Genomic DNA, 27,741 nt, shown 5'->3' with positions numbered 1-27,741 from the left:
GTTATAGAAATAAATTATATATTTTTGAAATATATTAAAATAGAAAACATTTTTTTTTGTGATTGTAATAATATTTTACAATGGAATTATTTTTCACTGTATTTTTGATCAAATAAATGCAGCCTTGGTGAGCTTAATATTAAACAATCTTACCTACCCTACACCTTTGAATGGTACTACTGTATAGGTCTCCAAAAGAGCCTCGTAACTTCTTTTTTTCTGTCTTGATTACTTATGTTTTATTCAATATGTCTCATTCATTTATTTTCCAGCAGGAGGCTTTTATTTGCACTTATGACGATACACACAGCATTGGGGGTGAGTATTACCTTGTATTATCTTAATAAAGTTGTCTTAATGGTTTCACAATGATAAGATAAGACTGCTGGCCAAGTCAGGCTTTTTTTCCTACAAAGTTCAGATGGACATATTAAAAGTTGAGATTGTATGTGCTGCATATTTTTATGCTTATTGGAATATTTTGTCATTAGCTTTGCAACATGTTAATAGAATAGGTCACCTAAAAAAAAAACTGTCATAATGTACTGATCCTCAAGTCTTTCTTTCTTTTGTGGGACATAAAAAGAAGATATTTATAAAAGACGCTAAGAACAGTGGGAATTAAAGTGTGCACGCTTTTTCTTAAGCAACCTTAGTGTCAATCATGGATCAAGTCGATCCACAATGGCAAACAGCGAATATTTGTGCTGTTTAATGCATTTAAGACATTGTGTACTACTAGACAGATGAAACTAAACAGAATAATAGCGCAATAATTCTGAATAAAATATGCATTCCGCTAAAATATTTGTTGGTGGACATTAAATGTGACACATGTTGAATTTTAATCCTACATATGAGTGTATTTTTATCATAGCAGTAACCGTAAATCAAATGTAAGGATAATACATCCTTAAATGAGTTAAATGTGTGTTCCTCTTATCAGTTAAAATGTAGTCTGATTTCTATTATTTATTTTCATATTTAATTCATGAAAGGTACAGCTGTTATAAAATCAGAGAGAAAGGCTGCATGGCTAGAAACTGCTGATCAACGGAAAGTGCAAGTAACTTTGTTAAAATGTTTTCATATATCTTCAAATAAAAAAGCGTATTAAATTTTGGGCCCAATACATCAATACATTGCTGTCTCAGGAAACTCCCAAACACTCGGATTCGTACTGAAATACGGAAGCCCTATTGATGATGAAAACAAATATGATTCGAGGAAAAATTATATTTCGTTGTGTTTGTGTTCTGTGACCAAAAATATTGCATTCCCCCCCAAAAAAATGCATTCTATTGCAAAAGTATTGCATTCTCCTGAGAAACTTAGCATTCTCTCAAAAATAAATGTTGTGTTTGCTTGCAAAAGCACTGAAATACAGTTTAGTTTTTTTTCTAATTGGCAAAATTTCTAGTGTGATCACCCCTCTAGTTTGACTGTGAGATTGAGGTACTGATGAAGTCATCATGTGTTGATGCAAAACAAAAATGTTAACCGGTGAAGCAATATTTGTTTTTACATGCGCCCATCTTTTGATTTCACTGGTATAGAGCTGCCTTTGAAGTCGTGTCACATGATCCAAAGGAGCTATGATGGCATAAGGGATCCAGAAATCTATAGAAACGATTAAAGATCTTGTTTTCTTATAATCTTTTCTTCTACTGAACTGTTAGACAATCAGATCAGATCACAGATCAGAGTGCAAAGAACTAATGATTTTCAAATCGAACGTCATTACGAAAGATTGTGAGTTCGAGTCCCGGGCCGGCAGGAATTGTGGGTGGGGGGAGTGCATGTACAGTTCTCTCTCCACCTTCAATACCACGACTTAGGTGCCCTTGAGCAAGGCACCGAACCCCCAACTGCTCCCCGGGCGCCGCAGCATAAATGGCTGCCCACTGCTCCGGGTGTGTGTTCACAGTGTGTGTGTGTGTGCACTTCGGATGGGTTAAATGCAGAGCACAAATTCTGAGTATGGGTCACCATACTTGGCTGAATGTCACGTCACTTTTACTTTTACTTCTCCAGTGAACTCTCTTGAAAGATTGGCCGAAAAGATCTGATTAAAAAAAACGATTGATCTTTGAATCAAGCATCACTTCTCCAGTGAACTCTCTTGAAAGATTCAATGAAATGATTTGAATCAAAAGAACAATTAATTATTGAATTGGACATCACTACTTATTCATTGAACTCTTATTAAAGCATCACTGAAAATAAATGGCTAAAATAATTATTAGCTGTTTGGAGTCTTCATTTTGACCCATTCACTGCAGATGCTCCATTGATGAGCAAGTGATGTAATGCAACATTTCTTGGATGGCCTGATTGTGAGAAAATCTTAAGCAAATAAATTTTTTTTGGTGAACTACTGCTCATGGAAAAGATGCAATTTGAGCTTTTTCTTGAATATTGCAAAGGACTGAGCTGTCCAGGTACATTGGAAATATCATTCACCCATAGAGGAACAGTGAATGTTAAAGTTTGGAAAGTTATTTTGTACCTCTCTGTGCGTCATGTGGTCATTTAGGAAAACCTGCCTTGAAATGTCCCACGTTCACAAAGCAATCTAGAGTAAACATTTGAGCAGACATAAACAAATTTAACTTAGGTGTATTCGTTGGCACATTACCATCAAAAACAAAACTAACCCACAGCATCCAAAGTGGCTCTCATGTCGGGAGATTATAATGATCTTGTGTTCACTTTTAAATCTGACTATAAAACACCTGCATTGCTTTCGAATCTTCGTTTACGCTAAAGCTGCTTGAGCATGGAAAAAATGGGGGACAGTGTATAACCAAAGAGGGCAAAGATATGCTAAAAAGGATAGTACGTCTGTCCATCGTGGGCGGGGCTTCAGCAGTATGGCTTCCTTTTGCTCTAAAAAAAAAATCAAAACTGCTTGATTATTAAGACTGTTTAGCTTTTTGGGGATTAAAAAAAATGTGAATGGATTTTTATCATTGAAGGGTGGTTGTGTCCACACCCTGCTAAGACACATTATATGTACACACTAGCATTGTGATGGTGGCTTTCCACAGGCAAACACTACTCATCTACATGTGCTATCTAAGGAAGGCATTAAATACAAGCAATGAATGTTGACTTCTAAAACTTTCAAATATAGATACAGATCATTTGTGAGTTTCCATCATGAATGCACAGTGTATATGAGCCTACATGTGTATGAGTATGTTTCATTCCATATCTGAAAATATATTTCTGTATTTTAGGGAGACAAGACAGAAAGGTGTGATGGTCGAGACTGCAGCGTCTGCCAGTGTTTCCCCCCCAAAGGAGAGAGGGTAAGTCCATTACATGAATTTGACTTTGTGGACAATATGACATCATAATCAATATGAAATATAATATCTTCATATTGACATCATTCAACACCAGACAAGACTGTTTTGTGATAACGAGTAACTAACTACTTTCTTTTTTTTACTTTTTTTTTTCTTACTTTTCAATTTGTTTTATGTTTCTAAAAGAAGTTTCTTATGCTCACCAAGGCTGCATTTGCATTTGATGAAAAATACGTTAAACAAAGTAATATCGGGACATATTAATGTAATTTAAAAAAACTGTTTTCTATTTTAGGCTATGTTAAAATGTAATTTATTCCTGTGATGTCAAAGCTGAATTTTCAGCATAATTACTTCAGTCTTCAGTGACACATCATCCTTCAGAAATCATTCTAATATGCTGATTTGCTGCTCAAGAAACATTACTTATTATAATCAATTTTCTTTTTTCTATGCTGCCTCTTTCCCCTCCACCAGGCTACTTTAAGGAGATCAATTCCATGTTTTCCCAGTTTATCTGGAATTGTAAATGACCCAGAATAAAACTTGTCACTTTGCAGTGTCCTATACTTTCAGGAGGATTGGCTGTACCAAATTTTTTAATTATATTATTTGTCATTTCAACTTAATTGAAATGGAAACTTCACGGAGACTTATGGAAGCTGACAAGGTTAAACTACATAGGCTCCAAGATATTTTTACTTACTGGCACAGGAAATACACCGCATACACATTTGCGGTGACTTACATGATAACCAAGGACTTTTGTTTACCAGCATTATTATATTTTGTCCTTTTTCAGTTATGTTCTGCTCTCAGTGCCTATGGAGTTCCCTGGGCATCCCCTATTTCCTCTCATCTTATGTTGGATTTGATCGCACCATCCTCTGGTCAGCCATCTGTTTCTTTAATATATAGTAAACTTAATGATCACACTGCAAAGCCTCTTTCTATTAAACATATCTGGAATCATGAACTAACCGATTTTACTTATCAGTCGAGTGGGAGAGGGTGTGGTCTAATCTAACTTCTAAAACTTCGTCTCATTGTTTTATCCGTTTCAAAGTCATCCATAGAGCATAAATAACTCCTTACAAGAGGTTTAAAATGAAACCGCAATCAACCTATAACTGTCATTTCTGTAACACTGTATCATGTTTTGGGAATGTCCAATTGTTGTCAACCTGTGGACACATGTGAACTGATGATTAATTTAATATTTAACAAAGCTTTTTATACATTAGGCTCAATTATTTGTTATGTTAATATGTTTTGTTTTTTTTAAAGAAGGAAAGTTATATTTTTATTTACAGTGCAATAAATCATTGATTTAATTTGACTGATCTAAAGTGACAGTAAAGATATTTACCATATAATGTTATTTAAAAAAACTACATAAAAAAACGCTGTTCTTCTGAATTCTCTACACATGGTTTCCAAAGAATATTAAGCAGCAAATCAGCATATTAGAATTATTTCTGAAGTATCATGTGACCCTGAAGACTGGAGTAATGATGCTGAAAATTCAGCTTTACATCACAGGAATAAATTACATTTGAAATATTATAATTGGTGATACTTTGGATAGATTAGTGTCTGCTAGATTATTAAATGTAAATGTAATTCTATTAGAAAACAGTTTCATTTAAAAATATATGTATATTTTTAGCTCTATTTTTGATCAAATAAATGCAGTTTTGAAAAAAATATATATTTTACTATGATGTTGCTTAATGTTTTACATTCTATTTTTAAAAAGTATGCAGTAGGTAATTAACTAGTGTTAAAATATTTCACGTTTGCCACTGAACTTTTTTGAGGATTTTTGCTGTGTGTGTATAGACACTGCTAATTCCTAATGCTCCAGTGCTGTTCCTATCTGTGTGTGTGTGTGTGTTCTTAGTTCCCATCAGTGTGTTGTTTCAGTCAGAGTTATTCTATATAGTTAGTCACTCATGAAATGTACAAATTCATTCTCACCAAGTGTATGTAGTTTTATTTTTGTATTTTCTGCCTCCATTTTTTAAACAAATATATATTTTTATAGCACTAATTAGATGCGATACAATTGTTTTTATGTAGTACATGCAATTATAGACAATTACATACAAAAATATACAACACAGCTACTCACCAGTCACACTCAGAACACTTAAGAAAGCACTTAAAATAAATGTCAATTCACTCTGAAACAATATGAGAGCACTTGACATCAATGACCAATCACACTCAAGCTAAGAGCAGTATCTGATGAAACACAACAGCACTGTTAATGTACAGTAATATGCTCTTGATGTTTTGTCACACCCTTGTGGTAATTTCGTAAAAATACATTACACTTCAAAAGTTTGGGGTCAGTAAGATTTTAAGTTTGTACCTTTTTTTCTGAGTGTGTTGAGTTGGATGGAGTTTTACTATAATATCATTATATTAAAATTCAACTTCTCCTTCATTGTTTTCTAGGGGAATCCTGGTGTGTTAGGTCAGCAGGGCCCACAGGGGCCTCGGGGTTTGCCTGGCCCCCGAGGACTTAATGGTGAAAAGGGTCGAAGTGGACCCGTAGGATTGCCTGGGGTCTCCGGCCCGAAAGGAGACCAGGTACATAGAAATATATATTCATCCATACACAATTCTTATTAAACGTAATACAAGGACCTTGATTCAAGCACTCTTTTGTATTAGGGATTTCAAGGAGAAAAAGGCCATGCTGGATTAGATGGAGTGCCTGTAAGTGACAGTCTGCATACAATATTCAACAACAGAAATGCTCTGTGTAATGAGTGATTAGTATGAAATATATATGTGTATGTGCATATATATGTGTATATATATATATTAGGAAGCATGTGTGAAATGTATTTTTTTTTTCTTAATTGTAAATTATATCATATTATATGAAATGATATCTTCCAGGGTCATCCAGGGCCTGGTGGTCCTCCTGGGTTTCCAGGGAAGGATGGCTGTAACGGAGCCAGAGGGAAATTAGGGTTGAATGGTGAGATAGGACGACCCGGGCTCCCAGGAGCCAAGGTATGAGAAACTTTACAGGCATTTTTTTCTTCACACGCAATTAATCTACAATATTAATTGTATTTCATATTATTTGTATTTTATCTTCTGTGTTGACTGGGTTCAATTTGTGTGTTCATTGCCGCAGTAAATGACGTCCATGACACTTTTTTTTTTCTTGTTTCAGGGACTACCTGGGTTAAAAGGAGCCAAAGGAGACACGTCTACAAGTTTAACTTTCTTTCCTGGTACACCTGTAAGTGTAATGCCAGAAATTAAGTTTATGTGTTTATATTTTATTTCTGCTGACTAAAATTCTGCATGCAGTCCAGAGGATGAGCAGTGCTCTTTCATGTATAAGCAAACACAGCTGATTTCCTAAACAGTGAAATATTTTTGTAAATTTTTTATGCTCAACAATTCTGTTAACCTCATTCACAGGGTGATGATGGACTTTCTGGCATCTCTGGACCACAAGTATGTACTGGGTGCAAAAAAAACAGTTCTTTTATGAGTTGTAATGCATTACTTTAGTGTGATCTTTACTAGCGCAGTTTTATTGCTTAGTTAGGCTTGTTTGTGTGTGTCTGTGTTTGCATTTGCAAAAAGGGACTTAAAGGTTTATGTGGCCCAGGAGGTCCTCCAGGAAAAATGGGACCTGATGGATTTATGGTGAGAAAAGCATTTACTCTTCAAAAGAGCACCATTTTTGATTCATTCATACTATTATGACAAGTTTTTTGTTGATTATCACATTTCTGAGACTTTTTATGCACTTTTGGCATAAAGGTTTAAATGTTTTGACAAAAAAGTATCTTTATATATCTATTTATATATATTTAATTTAATGTCTACTTCTTCTTGTATTATTGTAGGGTTTACAAGGATTATCAGGTCGAAGAGGCCCACCGGTGAGTTTTGCATGTACTACCAAATGAATTTTAAGATTCTCTATCTAAAGTTTACAGTTTATAAGCTTGAAAACCTGGTCTTTAAGTGCAGCAGCCCTAGATTTCATCACATTTTTTCATTTGCACTCCTGCTTCTGCTTCACTTCTGCTACCTGTGCATGATATGAAGCCGTTTAGATTATTATAAATGTTCTTGGATGATATTTTGTTCTGTTTCTCCATAGGGAGACCCAGGAAGATTACTACCAGGACCGAAAGGAGATGAGGTAACACGCATGACAGTATTAGCTTTACATCATACATGAATTTGTGTCAAACAACATAGTCTTGATTCTCTTACAGGGCGACCACGGTCCTCAGGGGGAACCAGGTCCATTTGAATATGTGGAGCCTAACCCAGAAGACTGTGTAAAAGGCGATAAGGTAATACTTGCATATGTGAAATTAGTTTTCAGTAGTTGAGGTTTTATAAAGATGCCCTTCCAAGAAGTAAATGATGGTGGAATTTTATAACCTTTTTCGTAGGGGAAAAAGGGACCGAGAGGAATTTGTGGAGTACCTGGGCCAGAGGTGAGTATTGCGGTATATTTATTTGAATGTATCAGATTATCAAGCCCTGATATGTGATCTGTGTTAGTTGAAGCTCGTTAATATGGTTTTACATTCATCTATGTGTTTGTAAAGGGTTGTGAAGGGCCTCCAGGAGAAGAAGGACAGAAAGGCATAATTGGGCTCTCTGGTCCCAGAGTAAGATTCTTCACTAGTTTCCATATTAATTGAGTCACTACAAACCAACACCACAATTCAGCCGAACATAACACCCCAAATCAATAATTAAGACTATAAACCATGTAATAGTAAAAAGCAATTTTGAAAGCAAGCCAGAAAATAATTTTTTCAAATTTTATAACCAAAACTCTTATATTCATTCTTTATTTACTTTTCAGTTATATGTGTTGTTGTATTTTTTATTTTTTTTAAACAATAGGGCCTTCCTGGATGTCCAGGCAGAAGAAGCTCTCCAGGACCTAAGGTACACTTCATAATCCTTCACTGTTATTATTAATAATGACTTTTGAAATGAATGGTTCGTTGAATTAAACTGCATGTCAATTCTGATGTTATGTTTTTACATATACAGGGTCCATGTGGGGATATTGGTCTTCCTGGTCTATGTGGCATCCAAGGGCCAAAGGTCAGACACAGATTCTGACTAATCAGAGTTTGAACTCTTTTAGAAAGAGTTGCCTTCGGTATATTGTAATTTGTCTGCTGAAACTGCAACTGTGAATATGTAACAGGGCTGCTCAGGTGACCCCGGACCTAAAGGAAACCCAGAGTGCTATTACAACCATGTGATAGGTAATGGAGTTGAGATTAGAACAAACACATGTGAAATGTACTGTACGGTATGTGGTTAGGTACAGTATTTAGCATGAAGAGTGTATCACTTTACTTAAATTAGCTAGAATGCTTTATACTGAGAGTTTCAGATGAGGCAGGTCTGTTTGGGTTTTTGATATATCTTTTTTTATACGTCATTGTATTTATATATATCTGATGTATAATGTGCATTTAAATTATACAAGAACATTTTAAAATGTAAATATTATATTTATTTTAAAAAGTATTCAATTTTGTGTATTTATTTTATGTGTGATATAGGACCACCTGGAGATCGTGGGCTTCCTTGTGCAGCGGGACTTCCTGGAGATCGAGGGATGCTGGGTATACCTGGACCCCCTGGTGATTCAGGAGCATGTATAACAGGTGTGAATTATCTTAAATGTTATCTTTGTTGTATGTTATTTATATATTGTAAATCATAAGTGTGGTCTTAGACGTCTTAGTGTGCGTTTTTCTTTCTTTTCTCGATTCTCTTTCTAACTCTGCTCCGCTTTTAGGTCCAGAGGGTGAATGTGGTCTGCCAGGTCTTAATGGACTCAAAGGAGAAAAAGGTGACCCAGGAAACCTATGCGGGTCACTCTTAAATGGTAATATTTCAGATTTTTTGTTTGCTTGCCAAAATATTTAATTTTAATAGACATTCTAATGATTTGAAAGACGTATTATATTATTTGTGTGACTGACATGTTAGGGCCAGTAATACATTTATTTTTATTTATTTTTTCTTGTTTTGAACTGACGGTACTTTTTCATTACAGTTTTTTGGCTTTAATCATATGAAAAATTACATCATTTTTGGGATTTGAGGGACACTAAAGCTGTAGGTCTTTGTGGATTTATTAATAATCGTATTCAAAGATCAGTAGTTTTGTCCAAAATAGGATAAGTATGCATGTTAGGGGTAGGAATTACCAGAGACCCCACAATACGATATTATCACGATACTTGTGTCACAATACAATATTATTGTGATTTTAAATATATTGCGATATTCTGCAATATATTTTGTCATTATGCATTTGTTTTAGAATTCTTTGATTAATAGAAAGTTCAAAAGAACAGTATTTATTTGAAATATAAATCTTTTTTTAACATTATAAATGTATTTTTTTAATTTTTTTTGCATTTAATCAATCCATTCTTTAATAAATAAATTAATAAAAAACTTTCGGACCCCAAACTTTCTTACTGTAGTGTACTATTTTCTCATTCTTTCAATTTAAATGTAAAAAAAAAAAAAAAAAAAGATAGAAGAAGATATTTTTTATGGTTTTGTAATATAATTTATTAACATACAATCTCTTTTCCTCTAGGGGAACCTGGAAAACCGGGCTGCCCTGGACCCAAAGGACAATGTGGAAATCCTGGGAATTCTGGTGAGTATATGTGGATTTTTTCCCCCTTCAAATTGTTACATTTTCTGTTTTAATCAGCCCTGACGAATTGTCAAATTGAAACTATCTGTACAAACCTGTATAAAATGCACGCATGTTTATTTAGTTCCAATAATGTTTTTGTTGACTTTTTAAATTGCCTTTTTTTTTCACTGAGATGTCTTTTGAAATATTTTGCTGTTTTTATTTAATTTGTTCTTAATATTAATAAAACATTTAGCATGTTTAGTGTAGACACACTAACCTATGTCTCAATTTGTTGACATTATTGATAATGTACATAAGTGTGCATCAACACTGAAGTTATTGTATGCCCTTCAAAAACATTTCATCCTTATTTTTTGTTTGCCTGTTTGCATGTTGTCTTTTGTGTGTATGTCCATCCTGTTACGGTGTGAACATTTGTCTCGTCATGTCTTTCGAGTGAACAGTTTGTGGTGAGCACAATGTTTAGACTGTCACATGCTACATACATTTATCTTACACCCTTAAGCATGTAACATCATACCTTAAATATGTAAGACACGCAACTTTGAGAGTAACACTATCATTCTTAAGAAATACAACTAATACACTGTGATGAGACTTTCGGTCTGTGATACAGGTTACTACTGCCTGACTGGTGAACGTGGAGAAACTGGACAGGGTGGAAATAGAGGGCCTCCTGGATTAAAAGGTGTTCAGGGAAGAAAAGGTGAGTTTTTATAATAAGAATACTTAAAAAAAAATGCATTATGGTTTCAACACTAATATTAATCAATTGTTTAAAAAGTTTGATGATAATAATAATAAATATTTCTTGAGGAGCAAATCAGCATATTAGAATGATTTCTGAAGGATTATGTGCATTGAATTTAGCTTTGCATAATATGAATAAATTACATTTTAAAATCTATCAAAATTAAAAAACTAAACAAAAACTATTATTTTAAATTGTAATGATACTTCACAATACTGAAATAAATGCAGCATAAGAGACGTATTACAAAAACATGAAAAAAAAAATCTTAGCCTTAACTTTTAAACAATAAAGTTTTGATATATTTACGGTAGGAAATTTACAAAATATCTTCATGGAACATGATATTTACTTAGTATCCTAATGATTTTTGGCATAAAAGAAAAATCAATAATTTTGACCATACAATGTTTTTTTGGCTATTGCCAAAATATATACAGTATATATTTTGTTTTATTTTGTCAAACGTTACTATGAATGTTTTGCTTAAAATTTTCGATTTTGTTATGTAATGTCACATTGATCCTAATTGTCCAAACTTTTTTGCACTTTTTGGTGCCACTTTTGTAGTGTACATACTGTACTATACTGTGTATTACTGTCTATACTTTATCTCATGAATTTTTTAAACATGTATCTCATTTGTAGATGAAAGCATTATCAAGTTAGCCAAAATCTTTTAATAATTGAACAGAGGAAGGTCTTATATTGTGCTGTCCATGGTGCTGAATATTTTTCATTCTTTTGTCCCAACTATAACGTTGTGTGTAGTGTATATTAGTGTCCATTAGGAGACAGCAAAGGGTGCATCTTTTCTAACCCAAGTATAAGCACATGCACTTATGTTCTTTGTGTTTCCTTTCAGGTCCTGATGGGGGATGTGCATGTGACCCACTTGGTGATTTACCAGGAGATCCGGGCCCTCCAGGCCCTCCTGGTGTCCCTGGTTGTCCTGGGAAAACAGGCTGTCAGGGTCCTCCTGGCGATGTTGGACCCACTGGAAAGATGGGTGTGAGAGGTGTAACTGTACGTAAACGTGGTTGAAATAAATGTAGAATTCTTTTTTTTTTTTTTTTGTATGGTACTTGTGTATGTGTGTGTACTTATTTTTGTCTGTTGTTGTTTCTCAGGGTCCCAGAGGCTTCATAGGTGTCAGAGGGGCTAAAGGAGAGAAAGGAGATGTGATGATGATGTGCAGAAAGGGTGAAACATATTTGCCCTTAATAGATTATTTTAATTTTGTTAACATTTTAAGACTCACAATGGTCTAACATCTAAGTAAAAGTTTGATACTATAATACAGAATGAACTGTTATGTTAAATGCCTGCTAATTCAACTATAATGCAGTTTCTTTATCCCCAAGCATTGTCAGAATTTGTATATTTCTTCTCTTTTTCTTAAGTTATCTATCAAATCTCTCATCTTTATTTTACGTACAAACTGATATGCAGTTATCAGAACTTAAGACATTTTTGCGTTATGTTAAAGGGGATAAAGGTGATGCAGGATCTGTTGGATTATGTGGAAAACCAGGATGTAGTGGGAGGAAAGGAGCTGATGGGAAGATTGGTGCCCCTGGAGATCCTGGACCTATGGTAAGACATTTAAACAATTATGAAATTATATATATATATATATATATATATATATATAGTATATATAGAAGCTGTGGTAAAATTTAGTGGCTGACCTAAGTATCAGTCAACATTGAAAATTTTAAATGAATGAATAAATAAATCCTGTAATACTCAATGACATGTTATTGGAATGGTCATTATTGAACCTTCCCTTTAGGATGGTTTAAGATGGTTTATATAAACAATAATTTACTGTCATTAATTAATTTCTTTAAAAAACTAAAATCCTTCCCAGGGAGATTGTATTGTTGGTCCACCGGGCAACAGGGGGTGTCCAGGGGCTGCTGGTGTGAGAGGTGTAAGAGGTCCAGCTGGTCTTCCTGGCCCGAATATGATGGGGTCAGTTGGGCGACGGGGGCAACAAGGGTGCCAAGGACCTCAAGGCCAGACGGGACCTCCTGGTCCCAAAGGCATTCAAGGTAAGAGTCACAAAGCTGAGTAAGATTTATACTTTATGATAAATTGATATCCAGCCACTATTTCAGCTCTGTACAGTTATACAATATGTTGAAAACCAGCATCAGTATGGAGGATGTTGAAATCTGTTAATGATGAGTAATGCACACTACCATTCAAAAGTCGGCAATAATTTCTTTAAAAATAAAATAAAACTAAGCACATCTCAATTTTTTTTGTTTGGTAGGTGATACACTGCCCTGTGGACCTGGCATACGTGGAGCCCCTGGTTGCAAAGGGATGCCTGGTTGTAAAGGTATTTTTTGTATGAAAGAGTGAGACCTCTCTCAGTTTGGTTGAAAAAAAGACACAACTGAAAGAATAAGAGTAGAGTACCTTAGAAGTGTACATTTACCTCAAAGTCTTTTACAAATTGAATTGTATTTTACATACTTTTGCTCATTGGGTGCCCATTTTTAATTCTAGATCTAGTTTGATTAATTATAGATTGCACTTTTGTGGTTATAACTTGGTAAATTATAAAATCAGTAGATTAAAATATGGATATTTTTATTGACGTTAATAAAATTAATTGAAAACGATGAGATGGACATTTAGTGGTCCCAAAATCTGTGCAAAAATGTGTGATTTTTAAGTCCTTTGACAAAATAAACTTAGTTTAGAGAAATAAGATAAATTAGAGAAATAGTTGTAAATTTGAAATCAATATGGTCTTTATTTCTTAACTTCCAAATGTATTCTACATATCAAGATCATACTTTATGCAGTTGATGTTTTGTTGCAAAATGTATGTTGAACTAATGAAGTAAATCTTTTTTTGACTAAATTCCTCTTTCTCTTAAACTACAAATATATGAATTGAAAGGGGACCAATTCTTAAAGTAGAAATATCATGACACTGATGATAGAGTAGTTATAGGATACTGCGTATGACCAAAACCTTCATGTTTTCTTCCAGGTGAGAAAGGTAAGCTTGGAAATCCAGGATGCATCGGACAAAATGGACCATGTGGTCCCAAGGGAGAGATTGGAGACCCTGGTGACTGTAGGGTAACAGGACTTACAGGTAGAGCATACAAGGTTTTATTCTATTCAGCATGCATTTATTAATTATTCTGTACCTGCATGATATATCCTCTCTATCAACTCGACTAGAGCGCATTAAGTTAGAAAGTATTACAAAAATCGAATATCCCTATTATCTCATCCGCAGGTCCAGTTGGATGTTCAGGAGATCCTGGTGACACTGGCCCAGATGGCCAGAGTGTTTGTGGCTCACCTGGCACACCTGGCAATCGTGGATGCCAGGGTCTGAAAGGGTGTTCTGGTGACTGTATTACAGGGGCTCCAGGACCGAAAGGGCCCTCTGGAATTCAGGGATGTCAGGGCCCTAAAGGTGTCCCTGGACCTACTGGACCAAATGGATTGCAAGGTACCACACTGAGACACTGAGAGTTGATTAATATCTGGAAAACAGCAATAATGGTTGAAAATATCTGAAAATATCCCAGTAAATACTAGTATAATCAATTTTAATCTTTTTTTTTTCTGCAGGTGCTTGTGGAGTTCCTGGTTTTCCTGGTAGAAAAGGGGAAAACGGAATGGATGGTACACCAGGAGCCCCTGGTTGCCCAGGTGGGAGACCAGAGCACTGTGACAAAGGACAAGCTGGTCCACCTGGTAATACAGGACCACCAGGCTTCACTGGACCAAGAGGTGAGTAGAGACCACTGTATGAACAGAGGCTTGTTAAGATTATTCTCATAATTATGTCAATTTTCTGTGTTAGGGTGCCCTGGAGAGAAAGGATCGCCCGGGGAGCCAGGATCTTCATGCATTGGAGCCAAAGGAGAATGTGGTATGCTTGGTACCCCGGGCAATCAAGGTTGTGCAGGCCTTCAGGGACCTCCAGGATTCGAAGGGGACTGTGGAAACCCTGGATGCCCTGGACCAAAGGGTAAAGAATCTTTCCACAGGTCTGATGAGCGGCTCTTCATTCAATAAATGTGATCTGTCATGTGACATTTAAACAAATTGCATAACTGTGTTTTGCAACATTTTGCTTAACTGGAACAAATGTACAGTTGAGATGCTAGTTTTTAGTTTTACATTTTTGAAAGAAGTCTCTTATGCTCAATATCACATTTATTTAATACAAAATACAGTAATATTGTGAAATATTATTACAATAAAAATTGTTTATTTTAATTTCATTTATAATTGAATTTAATTTATTTAGTCATTTATTCCTTTGATGCAAAGCTGTATTAGCCATTACTCCAGTCTTTAATGTCACATGATCTTTCAGAAATTATTCTAATATGTTGATTTGCCGATCAATAAATATTTCATATTATTATCAAAAAGCCAAAAACAGCTGCTGAATATTTTTGAGGAAATATGTTTGGATTTGTGAAATTTAAGCATTCTTGTTGAATAAAAGCATTAATTTGTTAATATCAAAAATGATAATTATTATTAATGATATTGATATTAAACGTCATTATTATTGTGTTAATATTAATAGTTAATAAATTATATATATATATATATATATATATATATATATATATATATATATATATATATATATATATATATATATATATATACAAACTTTTGAGCAAAGTACTGTATACTGTTTATATTTATGTGGACATTAGTTTCAACACTAAAATATTTTATTTCTTTTTTTGAAGTGTGTTATATCAAATTCCCATTTAAATGTACAGTATGTACATTATAACTATTTAGAAATAGATATAAAGAGGTTTTCTCAGTTTTCATGTGGTATTGCAACTCAGGTTTGCCTGGATGTCCTGGTCAAGATGGCTGTCCTGGTAACAAAGGGAGGACTGGCCCTTTAGGGCCTCCTGGACCGAAAGGCATCAGGGGTTTCAGCGGATATCCAGGTTGCCCAGGGGTAAACGGAACCAAGGGCCAGAAAGGTACTTTAAAGGTCCCGTTTTACGTGCTTTTTTGAAGCTTTGATTGTGTTTACAATGTGCAATATAACATGTGTTCATGTTTCGCGTGTAAAAAAAACACAGTATTTTTCACACAATTCACCTATCTGTATACTGCTGTTTTCACTGTCACAAAAACGGGCTGATGACTTCCTTGTTCTATGAAGCCTCTCCTTCAGAAATACGTAACGAGTTCTGATTGGGCCAGTGGTACCTGTGTTGTGATTCGACAGCAGCTGAGAGCAGGCTGCCCTCCTGGAAATGCGATTGGGCTAGAACGCACGTGCTGGAGATGTATTTATAATCACAGGAGGAGCGTTTTTACTGACGAGATGCGCATGAAAACCGCATTTGTTTTTTTGCACAGCCCTAACATCTAGTTAACAAAGCTAAACAGCGTTGCCCTTTGTGTAATAAATTACAGAAACTGTTAAACGCACCAACTTAAATAATAAAATACACTTACCAGTTGTGGTCCATAAACAACGCCTTCTTCAGACAAAGAGGGAACTGCTCCATCTTTCAGGAATAATCTTTGTGCAAATCCGGCTTTAAACTGATTGAGATTGAGAAAGTTGTCCTCAGCAAGCTGTCCTCAGCAAAATGAGCTGCACATAGTTTTACATGTGCATTATAATTTTCGGGAACCGAGTTAAACATAAATTGTAACCATTAATCTCAAAGTACAGCGTTCCTGGGAAGCCCAAACAAAGATGATTGGACTCCAAGATGAAAATAACAGCGTTTAAATGACATGGTGACAAAAAACAAACAGCTCTTCCTTCTTCTCCGTCGGAGCGCAATAAGGCCACGCCCCCTGTTTGTGAATTCATGTGGGCGGTGGTTAGTCAAAAAAACTGTTTTAGTGACGTCATTCCTGCAGGAACTAGAGGGCTGTAGTCCAAACGGGTCATTTTTTGTAGGCGAATTCTGTTAAATCAAATATCTCGCTTGGCATTGAACTTTGAGCTTTAGAATTTTACAGATATTATTTATACTCTAACAACAACATTACACACTAACTAAAGTTTAAAACATGGAATCACGAAGAAGGGGACCTTTAAAACACTATAAAATGCTATATTGTCATGCTTTAGGTCAGTTCTAATGTGATGATGGCAGTTAAATGTATTAAATATACATGTTCTTAAATGTTTCTTGTATTTCACAGGATGCATTGGACCTCCAGGACCTCTGGGAGACATAACTCCAGTGCTATTGAAAGGCCAGGTAGGGCCACCTGGACCTGTTGGAGAGAATGGTTTCTGTGGAGAAAGGGGTAAATCTATAACAGATACTCAAATCCTATAAAGGTTTTTAACCTTGGGAGAGAAAAAAAACTTCACCACTTCTTGTGGTTTACTTGCAGGTAATAAGGGGGACCCAGGTCCGCCTGGACAACCTGGGTGTGCGGGACATAATGGACCTCCTGGGTCTGAATGTGGCCAGTGTGGACCGGCAGGCATTCCTGGGCTGTGCGGTGTGCCTGGTGCACGTGGGCAGCGTGGGCCAAAGGGAATTGTGGGATTCCCAGGTGATAATGGTGATCAGGTGAGTGGAAGGTCTTTTTTTAAATATGAATCTTTTTGTCAAATTATTTGAATTTTGTTGTTGTTTGATTGTCCTGACAGATATATGTATATGTATGTATGTATATGTGTAGGTAAACAGGGCTAATGTAAATGAACTATAACTATATGTAAATCGTAGTCATTAAAGCTTGTTTCTTTGTAGGGTGATCCTGGATTGTGTGGTCTGCCAGGAACCCCTGGTTTCCCTGGGTTTGATGGTCCTAAAGGTAAAATACAGTACAATGCTTGAAACCTTGCATACTCAAACCAACACAACCCTTCAAAATGTTTCTTATCACTATCAATGTTGAAAACTCTTTTGCGGCTTAATATTTGTGTAAACCATGCTAATTTTTTTTTTTAAGTTTAAAAGAACCCCATTTATTTAAAATACAGAATCTTTTGGAACAAAGTAGGAGTTTTTACTGTCAACAAAGTCATACTGACCTCAAACCTCTGAACAATGTATGTGTACATATTCCAACACATGACCCACACAATGAGTGCACAGTATTATTATTATATTCAATCTGCACATTCAACTCTCCTTTGAAGTTATATTTATTGAAAAACCTCCTTGTACTGTCTTGTATAGGAGACAAAGGTGAATTTATTTGTGAGCCAGGACTAATAGGTGAGAGAGGGCCATGTGGAGACAGAGGCGTGTCAGGTAATGTTCATCCTATTGTCCTCTTTTGTTTATGTACTTTAATATATATTTCTATAATACACTAATGCATGGGGAAACTGATAGAGCTGTAGAAACAGTCTCTTTCTTCACAATAGCTCCTCCTGGTGGTGAAGGAGACTGCGGTGACCCTGGCCCACAAGGGCCTAGGGGATGCTCTGGTCCACCTGGACCACCTGGGAACAATGGCCTGACTGGACCTCCAGGTAAAATACCCATTGTTAAATGGATACATCAGGCTCTAAATTAACATATGCACATAGATGTGAATGAACATCTTAAACCTATATTAATGCACCTTATGCTTTTCAGGAGTCGTTGGGCCCCCAGGTCCTTGTGGAAGACATGGTCCAGAAGGTCCCCCTGGATGTCCAGGTCCCCCGGGCCCTAAGGGAAACCCAGGAAGGATTGGCCTTAGAGGTTTGAATACTTATGCTATGTTCAAATAAACTGATGCTGACACAAATTTTAAAACTAGAACAATCATATATACATTTTAAACAACAACAAAAAAATCATATTCAGGACCTCCGGGGCCCCCAGGACTCCATGGACTGGATGGGCTGGAGGGGTACAACGGTGAAAAGGGGTGTCGAGGTGAGATTCATTCGCAATTTGTTTGTGCTGTCAGAAGTTCGTTTTGATATCGCCAGCTTGAAAACATCCTTATCATTCCCTCTCTCTTTCATTGTCCTTCAGGACAGGGTATAAACGGTTGTAGGGGCAATAAAGGGCTGACTGGAGACAAGGGCACTCCAGGAGACCCAGGGTTGCGAGGCCCATCACAAACAGGTGTTCGAGGTCCCAATGGAATGTGTGGGTGCCAAGGTACATAACTCATAATCCTATTCAATAATTTCTAATAGTGACGATTGCTGTATGACTATACAGGAGGCTTCCCTTTCAGTTTCATAAAAATGCGCTAATGAAATGTGTACCGACTGAACATTTTTGAATGGTAGTACACTTTGTTTCTATGATACTGTTGGCTAATTTCAATGTCTTAAAGGGGGGGTGAAATGCTAGTTTTCACTCAATGGGTCTCATTCATGAAACACGAGCAGAACGAATTTGTGTGTAAATCGCGTGTAAAGTGGTTTTGGCGTAAATTTTCGGATTCATTAAAACGTTCGTATTTTCCAAATGTTAGTTGGTACGAAATAAATCTACACCTGCTCCCAGCCACGCGTAAATAGTGCGTTTAACGTCTGAACGTTTTGCTCATTAATACGGCTGCATTTTAATTCATAATCGGGTACATATTTACACAGCATTTTGAAAAAAATATTATATAAATTAATTACATACGGTTTTTCTTTTAACTTTTATTATGAGAGCCAGTAATAGCCCTTACGGAAATTAACCATGGTTTTACTACAAATGAAACCAAAAAACCATGGTTACTATAGTTAAACCATGGTAACCACAAATTAACCATGGTTTTTCTATATTAACCAGTTTAATCACGTTATATGTAATAAATCTGTGGTTAGACAAATGGGAGTCAATACGCCAAAAAACCATGGGTTACTACAGTTTTACTATAATAAAACCATGGTAATTTTTCGTAAGGGAGGATCTGTAATATGCTGCCAAACTTCCTTTTTTAGGACCTGATACGCCACTAGTAAGCTTGAAAATAAAATGTGGCGTTTTGAATGAACTTCTGATAATAAAACTTCAATTTCTGCAGCTGAGAAATGTTTCTTTTTCAGTCGCTTTTGAGAAGACATGTTGAAATCCTTCGTTTGGTGTCATAATATGATGCTCATATATAGTTGTCAGTCGGATTTAATAGGCGGGATTTATGGTAATTGAGAGTGAGCGTGCACGCGCGTCCCATTTACGACTGATTGGAATTCATTAACACACACACACATTTCACTATCACATCTGACGTTTACGAAGTTTTTGTGAATCAGGAGAAGAGTTTTCGGGAAGTTTTCTTTACGCGCAAATCACTCAGATATTTACTCGTATATTTACGAATGTTTCATGAATGAGACCCATTATCCTGTTAATCTTGAGTACCTATAGAGTAGTACTGCATCCTTCATAACTCCAAAAAGTCTTTAGTTTTATTATATTCATAAGAGAAAGATAGTCTGTACCGATTTTTCCCGGAAAAACACGACCGGCTGGAGGCGTGACGTGTGGGCGGAGCTAAAGAATCACGAGCGCCAGTAGGCTTTTGCGTTGAGAGCGTTTGGTAGCTGTGACATTACCTTGAGGAAAAAAAACATCATCCAAAACAAACCATGGCTAACAGTAAGATTCATCCGTATATTTATGATCCAGAATCAGATCCAGAGGCTGAAATTTAACAAGAGCAGCATCAACAACGACGTCTCAATGTGGTATGTATTGAAACTGTATATATTTGCTTAGCGGTTTTGGAAAATGACTAAGTTCCACTTTGTCGTCTTTTTTTTTTTTTTTAAGCTGTACATGTGGAAAGTGCAGTTTGATGACAACATCGCATGTTGTTTACTTGATGTGCTTACGCGCCGATAGCTAAGTTAACAACACAGAGATATTTGAAGCAGTTTTACTTACCGCATGCGGTTCCAACACACGATCGTGACCCTTTTTCGTTGGGACTGCATTATCCTTAAGAAATAAACGATGTGCAAATCCGGCGTCAAACTGGGCCTTGTTTGTAAAACAAGCATCTTCGAAATGCAGGGAACAAACACAAACACTTGCACAACTCTGTCGATGCTCTGTAAAAATAAACTCCATCCACTGGTCCCTTAATGCTGTTTCTCTTTTGGTAATCTGTGCAGGGTTGTCTTGCCCTGGCAACCAAAAACACACTCCTTTTGTGACATTTCGCGACGCTCTCGCTCTGATCAGTGAAGTCTATTGTGCTCTCAGTGCTCTGCTATACGGGAGCGCGCGCTCTTCCGGGAGAAGTGCCTTAGGACCCATATAAGGAAATTCCGCTCCATCTAACGTCACACAGAGCCATACTCGAAAAATAAATTCCGAAACTTGTGACAAACCGGAAGGAGTATTTTTGGAACAGAAATAGCATGGGAATCCAACTCTTTAACAGTGTAAAAAACTCAGTATGCATGAAATAGCATTTCACTCCCCCTTTAACAAGCAGAATTGTAGATTGTAAATCAGGCAGCACAATCAGATGTTCATGATCTACTTTAATCCACACTGCCTTGTCTTTCTACTTTTCTTGTTTTTCATAGGAGACCCTGGTCCAATGGGTCCTCCAGGCTGTCGTGGTCCAGAATGTAAGACTCCTAAACATGGACCATGTGGAGAACGGGGTTGTGCTGGGCCAGATGGACCTCCAGGTGTGTGTGGACATTTGGAGGCACAAATGTTGCGTACGAATAGAATTTGAGGTCTAAGTTGGATATAACTGAGACAAATCAGGAAGACAAACTTTAATGTGCCTATGAAGGCTACGTGTTTATAAATAGAATTGTGTATTACTGTATGCTTATGGTGAATGTTTTGCTGTTTGCAGGGCCCAAGGGAGAGCAAGGAGAGGCAGGCTGTGTGTTCACAGTGAGCGGGGATTGTGGTGACCCAGGTTGTAAAGGAGACTCAGGGTGTAAAGGAGAAAGAGGATCGTGTGGGCCCAGTGGCCTCCCAGGGTGCGAGGGACTAAAAGGTCCAAAAGGTAAAGGAAACAGCTTTCATTAAAAGTTTGGCTTATGAGTCCGAAATGTTTTGGGGCCACTGTATTAGCGTTTCACTAAGCTGCTGGTATTAGTATAATAGGAGTGGTGTCATTTTCTAGTTCACAGAATGTGAATATCAAGTCTATACCTTTAAGATTCAGCACATGCTGTTCAGCTCATTCTAACACATCTAATTCAATAAGCATGGTCAGCATCTACTGTATTACCATGATCCTGAACAGTCAAAAACTGTGTGCTTCTCTACTACCAATGCACACCTGTTACCTGTTGTCTCATTCACCAAATGTCCTAATATACCATACAAGAGCACCACACAATGGACAAATATATAATTGCATTAAAAAGGCTTTTTAAATTCACAGTTGTGTCATTCAGGTTGTTCTATTATTATTATTCCACAGGTGAAAGAGGACAATGTGGACTTATGGGCCTTCCAGGACTCCCTGGCACCAGAGGCGATTGTGGCCCCCGAGGACTCTGTGGTCCAAAAGGAGACATAGGGGACCCAGGTCATTGAAGCCTTCAGATCCTCAAGCTGACCATCTTATGAATCAGAAAAGTTATGATTTATACCTTATATCTTTCTATGTGTAGGGCTTAAAGGAGACCCTGGGACTGTCATAATTCCCCCTACTCCTTGTCCCCTTCTTCCGGGTCCTCCTGGTGCTCCTGGTGCACCTGGCCCGGTTGGTGAAGCTGGTGAAAATGGACCTAATGGTACTGAGGGTCCAAATGGTACAGCTCAATTTAATCCCTGCATGTTTATTTTCATAAGATACACCCATAAAATACACCCATAATACACCCACAAAATCGTGTTGTGACTGTCTTTAGCCTGATGTGACCAAACTTTGTCTGCAAGGGGTTTTAAAACATAAGACATAAGTACCCAGATTTGAAGACTACAATAAGATTTCACTTCTACATTTAGTAGAATTTCGGTAGGCTACTATGAGATGGATGGACTAAATTTAATATAATTCAAATGGGCTACCTGTTGTTTTTATGGTATATAAAAAAGTGTATATTTTTAAATGTGGCTATTGCTGGTACATTTTATCAGTATTTACCATACTTTTAAAACTAAAATTAAAATAGGAAAAATATGCAATATGAAAATAATTTAAGAAAAAAGGTGGTTTACAGAGAGAGAGAAAGAGAGAGAGAAAAAAAGATATTTGGTTTTCAAAAAGGTAAATCTGACAAAAGGTGGGTCTTCTTATAATCAGTCGTCTTATATTTGGGTCAATATGGTAATACCAAAATAACACTACCGTACTTCTTCAATGCCAAGACTGCTATTAAAATTATATATATATATATATATATATATATATATATATATATATATATATATATATATATATATATATATATATATATACATATATACATATATATATATATATATATATATATATATATATTTAATTTAATTTAATTTAATTTAATTTAATTTATTATGTATATAAGTAATAAAGTGTGTGTGTATACATTGATGTCAGAATATTAATGTTTGAATGTGCAGAAGTGCAAAAGAGGGTAAGTAAATGAGCAGAATTGTTTGTGTTTGGATGAACACTGCCTATTTTTGCTCAGGTATTAAGGGACAAAAAGGAGATTCTGGGATTTCTGGACCTACTGGGCCAGAAGGACCACAGGGACTATCTGGAAACCCTGGAGAGATCGGCGAGAAAGGAGCAAAAGGATCTCAGGGTGTGTTTTTGTATATTGTTAACAACTTACAGTGATTATTGACTCAACTGTGCGTGCCACTGCTGTATCCTGTTTCCTCCTGCCATCATTCATCCACTACATTTACATTCATTTATTTAGCAGATGTTTTTGTCCAGAGTGACTCACATCGACCCAACCATTTGTCCATAAATTTATTTTTCCATGCCAGGACCACAAGGATCAGTTGGTGATGAGGGTCCTCCTGGACCGTCTTCCTCTGGCTTCCTTTTGGTGATACACAGCCAGTCTGAGATTGTGCCCACTTGTCCTTCGGGTCTAACAGAGTTATGGAACGGCTACAGTCTACTATATCTGGAGGCTCAGGAAAGAGCACACATACAAGACCTGGGTATGTGGCTAATAAACACAATCACACTCAAAAGCACCTATGATTCCATAAAATGCTGTCTAGGTAAAGCTCACTAGGTTTTGAAACAGAGCTATAATAACCAGTTATTTTAGTATCATTGAAATACTATTATTTTTTATTTTTTTATTTTATATCATTAATTTTTTTTTCATAACTTCAGTTAATGTTTTAGTTATTTGTTGTCATTTCTTTATACATACATATATATATATATGTGTGTGTGTGTGTGTGTGTGTGTTTGTATGTGTGTGTGTGTCAATTATTATTTAGTTATTTTTTTGTGGATTAAATGAAAAAAAAAATTTTACTAGTTAAATCGACTGGGGATTTTTTTATTTATTATTATTATTTAATTTTATTTCAGTTAATGTTTATTTCAAGTAATGAAAATGTTTTTGAGAATATCTTGTGGGACTTTAAAAAAATATATATTGTAATTAGTTTAGTAATTTTTAAGTGTTTTTTTGTCATTTTATTTATTTTAAATATTTCTATTTTTGTTTTAATTAATTGTTATTTCAGTTTTAATTTTAGTTTTTTTAGTGCATCAAGTTAAACTAAATGAAAATGAGAAGTGTTGCTTTGGCAATAGCTGAAATATAAAAAGATCATATTTATTTCAGTCAACAATAAAACTTTCAGTTTAGAGTTTTAGTTAATTATAATAACCCTGATAACAATAATGTTCAAACGTATTTTTGTGTGTTTTCACCAGGCCAAGCAGGTTCCTGTTTACGTATGTTCAGCACACTACCATTCTCCTGCTGTAATATGAATGGATGTGATTATGCCAGCCGCAATGACAAATCTTATTGGCTGTCTACAAATGCCTCCATTCCCTCTAATTCCACCCTGAGGGGGATGGAAATTCAACCACACATCAGCAGGTGTGTGGTGTGTGAGGTGTCATCGCCAGCCATTACATTACACAGTCAAGACGGGAATACACCAGAGTGTCCATTCAATTGGAGAACACTCTGGGTCGGATATTCATTTCTTATGGTAAGGGAAGAGAAGTACGACTCTTCATATTTTTTTAGCCATTTAGATGCATTCCTACTGCCTTAAATTACCTAATTTTGGTGAAGTAAATTTCTTTATACTAATACATTTAAATAAAGAAAATATTTGGTGTTAAAATATATATTTAAAAAGACATTTGGTTAAACATGAACCATTCAAGATTTATTATGCTAGCATTGCTAGTTGTTATGTTTGCAGCATGCTGATATCATTTTCAGTCAGAATAATCTATAAGCATTAGTCTATGTACAGTATGTAAGAAAATTAATACTTTCAGTAAAAACATGAATCATTATACAGAAGTTTTCTACTTAATCCTGGAAAAGAAAAGTAAAAGAATCTATTAGGCTCTTTTCAACACTGATTTCTTTTTTTTTTTTTTTATGAAAATAATGTTTAGTAATGTTAAGAATTGTTTCTAGACAAATCAGCATATTAGAATGATTTCTGAAGGATCGTGTGTCACTGAAGAATGGAGAAATGATGCTGAAATTCAGCCTTGTATCACAGAAATAAATTACTTATCATAATATTTTAAAATAGAAAACAGTTATTTTAAATTGTAAAAATATTTCGCAATATTGCAGTTTTTACTGTTACATTTTGATGGTACCGTGTATCTCTTTACATTTTGAACAAATCCCATGATGCAACTTTATTTCTTTGTTCCAGCATACAGGATCAGGGGACGAGGGAGGTGGACCGTCTCTGGCATCAACAGGAAGCTGTTTGCAGGAATTCCACAGTCAGCCGTTTGTGGAGTGCCAAGGTCCGCTTGGCACGTGCCAATATTCCCCCACCTTCTACAGTTTCTGGCTGACTAGAGTGAACATGGAGCCCTTTAATTCTGATCCTTACAGTACTGTTCTCACTGAAGAAAACCAGCTCGATAGCATCAGCACATGCAGCGTCTGCGTGACTTAAAACAGTCTCTTGTGTTTTCTAAAAAAAAAACTGCACTGAGAATGCACATTCATAGGTCACTGGAGTGGAAGTGATTGAGATGCTTTTGGTCACTTATTTTGGAGACGATAAAAAGGACATCATTTGTGACCATTTTTGTTCAACTAGAAGCTGTGAACTTTTTCCTTCACCGGATTTGTTCCCACATGGCTCAGTCTAACATTACTTTCTTTATGTCTTCCCATTTTTATTACATGTTGGTTCTTGCAAAAACCAAGACCGTTTGCACAAATCTCAGTACACCAATGTTCATTTTCTCTTTAGTTCCTTGTATAAGCAAGTATTATGTTTGTGCACATCAAAACATTATCAACACTATATTGTAATGCTAGTTTAGCTCTATGGTACCATTTTATAGCAAAACAAAGCATGGATACTGAACTTTGAGAACAAAACTCACATGATCCAGTGAAATCTAATAGAACCGTCTGCTAGCTGCAGATAACTAAATTGCTATTGCTGTCAGTGTACAGTAAATGCAGTTTTTTTTTCTGTATAGGTATTAACAAATTAATGAATTTCTTTGATCATTTTTAGAGATTTTTTTCATGCAGATTTTGCTCCTGGTTCAGGGAATCAGCTGCTTGTTTTGAAAGTGGCTTCTGTGTGTGCTGTGCTTTAAATATTGCTACATTATTAACAATAGACAATTGATATTTTGCCTGCATGTGATAACCCCTTTACTGTTTAACTCTTTTAACTGAATTAAGGAACTAGAGGAAACCAAGACAACATTTTTTCAGCTGTTGGTTTGTAAAACAAGGAAAATTTTTTCATTTGAAAGATACATCTCAAGCAATGTTATCAGTATGTCCATTAAGAAAATTAACAGTGGTTTTACTCTAAATAAAACCAAAGAATCATGGTTATTTTAGTTACAAATTAGCCATGATTTTGTTACATGAACCATAGTTTAACTATGGTATTTGTAGTAAAACTGTGGTCATAAAAATGAAAATAAAACATGGTTACTACACTTCTACTATAATCAAACCAGTTACTTTTTTTGAAGTACTGTTAAACGAGGTTATCCTCAAAAATAGTTCTTCTTCTGGTGTTCTGAAAGGTCTGTTGCCAGTCCCATTCTTCATTATTGGACACTGTTTAGTTTTTATATATATATATATATATATATGTCTAAACTAACACCAACTATTAAATGTAACTAACCAACCCGATCTCACGGCAATTCGTACATTTTTCACAAGGTGGCTTATTCGTACGAATTCGTACGACAACACTCGTACAAATTCATACGATTGTTGCCAAATCATACGTATTTTACGATTTGCACAATTCGTATGAATTTGTACGAATGACCTACACCTAACCCCGCCCCTAAACCTAACCGTCACTGGGGTCGTATAAAATCATACGAGTGAGGTCGTACAAATTCGTACGAATAATCCACCTCGTAAAATACGTATGAATTGGTCGTGAGATAGCGTTGAACTAACACCTTCAGTATTTTACAGTCCACATAAGGGGTCCTAAGCAGTTTTTGTTCTGAACATGATATATTCTTCTGTATGTACATAAGATTGCACTGTTGACAGAACAGCTTTATATTTTTATGAAATGTCAATAGTATTTATTTAGCTAGAGATATTTTATTTTGGTTTTATTTTGGATGGAAATTAAAAATTTAAGAGTGAATGAAAACGTTCCCTTATAAAAATAAGTTATTCTTTTAGTCTAATTTTGTGGTTAGAAATGAAATTCACTGTTTGGGGACGTTTTAATGTCTTGATTACTGTACTGTTATGCCTGTGCATGGATGCACACATAAGGATAACAGGATTGTTAAAACTCTTTCCCAATAAGTTTGATCTTGTTCAGTGTCACGTGCATTTTTACATTTTAACAATCAGGTTCAACATACTGTGTATTAAATGTCTAATAAATTGTGATATTTGTATAACGCGC

The 27,741-nt window shown here is 35.7% G+C and overlaps 1 protein-coding gene across 1 annotated transcript; it reads left to right on the top strand.

Moving 5' to 3' along the window:
• The first annotated feature begins 2,788 nt into the window (after positions 1-2,788).
• Positions 2,789-25,776, top strand: LOC113078816 (collagen alpha-4(IV) chain-like). Its single transcript, XM_026251128.1, has 47 exons — positions 2,789-2,800; positions 3,243-3,314; positions 5,778-5,912; positions 5,997-6,041; positions 6,228-6,344; positions 6,511-6,579; positions 6,765-6,800; positions 6,933-6,995; positions 7,199-7,234; positions 7,459-7,500; positions 7,577-7,657; positions 7,760-7,804; positions 7,919-7,981; positions 8,223-8,267; positions 8,376-8,429; positions 8,536-8,596; positions 8,900-9,004; positions 9,139-9,228; positions 9,955-10,017; positions 10,467-10,472; positions 10,640-10,729; positions 11,640-11,800; positions 11,905-11,977; positions 12,264-12,370; positions 12,648-12,831; positions 13,056-13,124; positions 13,788-13,895; positions 14,043-14,261; positions 14,384-14,545; positions 14,619-14,786; positions 15,634-15,777; positions 16,967-17,074; positions 17,165-17,346; positions 17,530-17,593; positions 17,962-18,036; positions 18,153-18,260; positions 18,367-18,474; positions 18,580-18,651; positions 18,754-18,882; positions 21,261-21,368; positions 21,545-21,700; positions 22,124-22,231; positions 22,317-22,457; positions 23,322-23,438; positions 23,629-23,808; positions 24,545-24,831; positions 25,525-25,776. Exons 1-47 carry the CDS (start codon positions 2,789-2,791, stop codon positions 25,774-25,776), a joined length of 4,920 nt encoding a protein of 1,639 aa, XP_026106913.1.
• Positions 25,777-27,741: the final 1,965 nt, after the last annotated feature.

Source organism: Carassius auratus, unplaced genomic scaffold (genome assembly GCF_003368295.1).
Source record: "Carassius auratus strain Wakin unplaced genomic scaffold, ASM336829v1 scaf_tig00026611, whole genome shotgun sequence".
In the NCBI taxonomy this organism is placed as follows: Eukaryota; Metazoa; Chordata; class Actinopteri; order Cypriniformes; family Cyprinidae; genus Carassius; species Carassius auratus.
The sequence above is the reverse complement of the archived record's forward strand: the minus strand, read 5'-3'. Positions and strand labels throughout refer to the sequence as shown.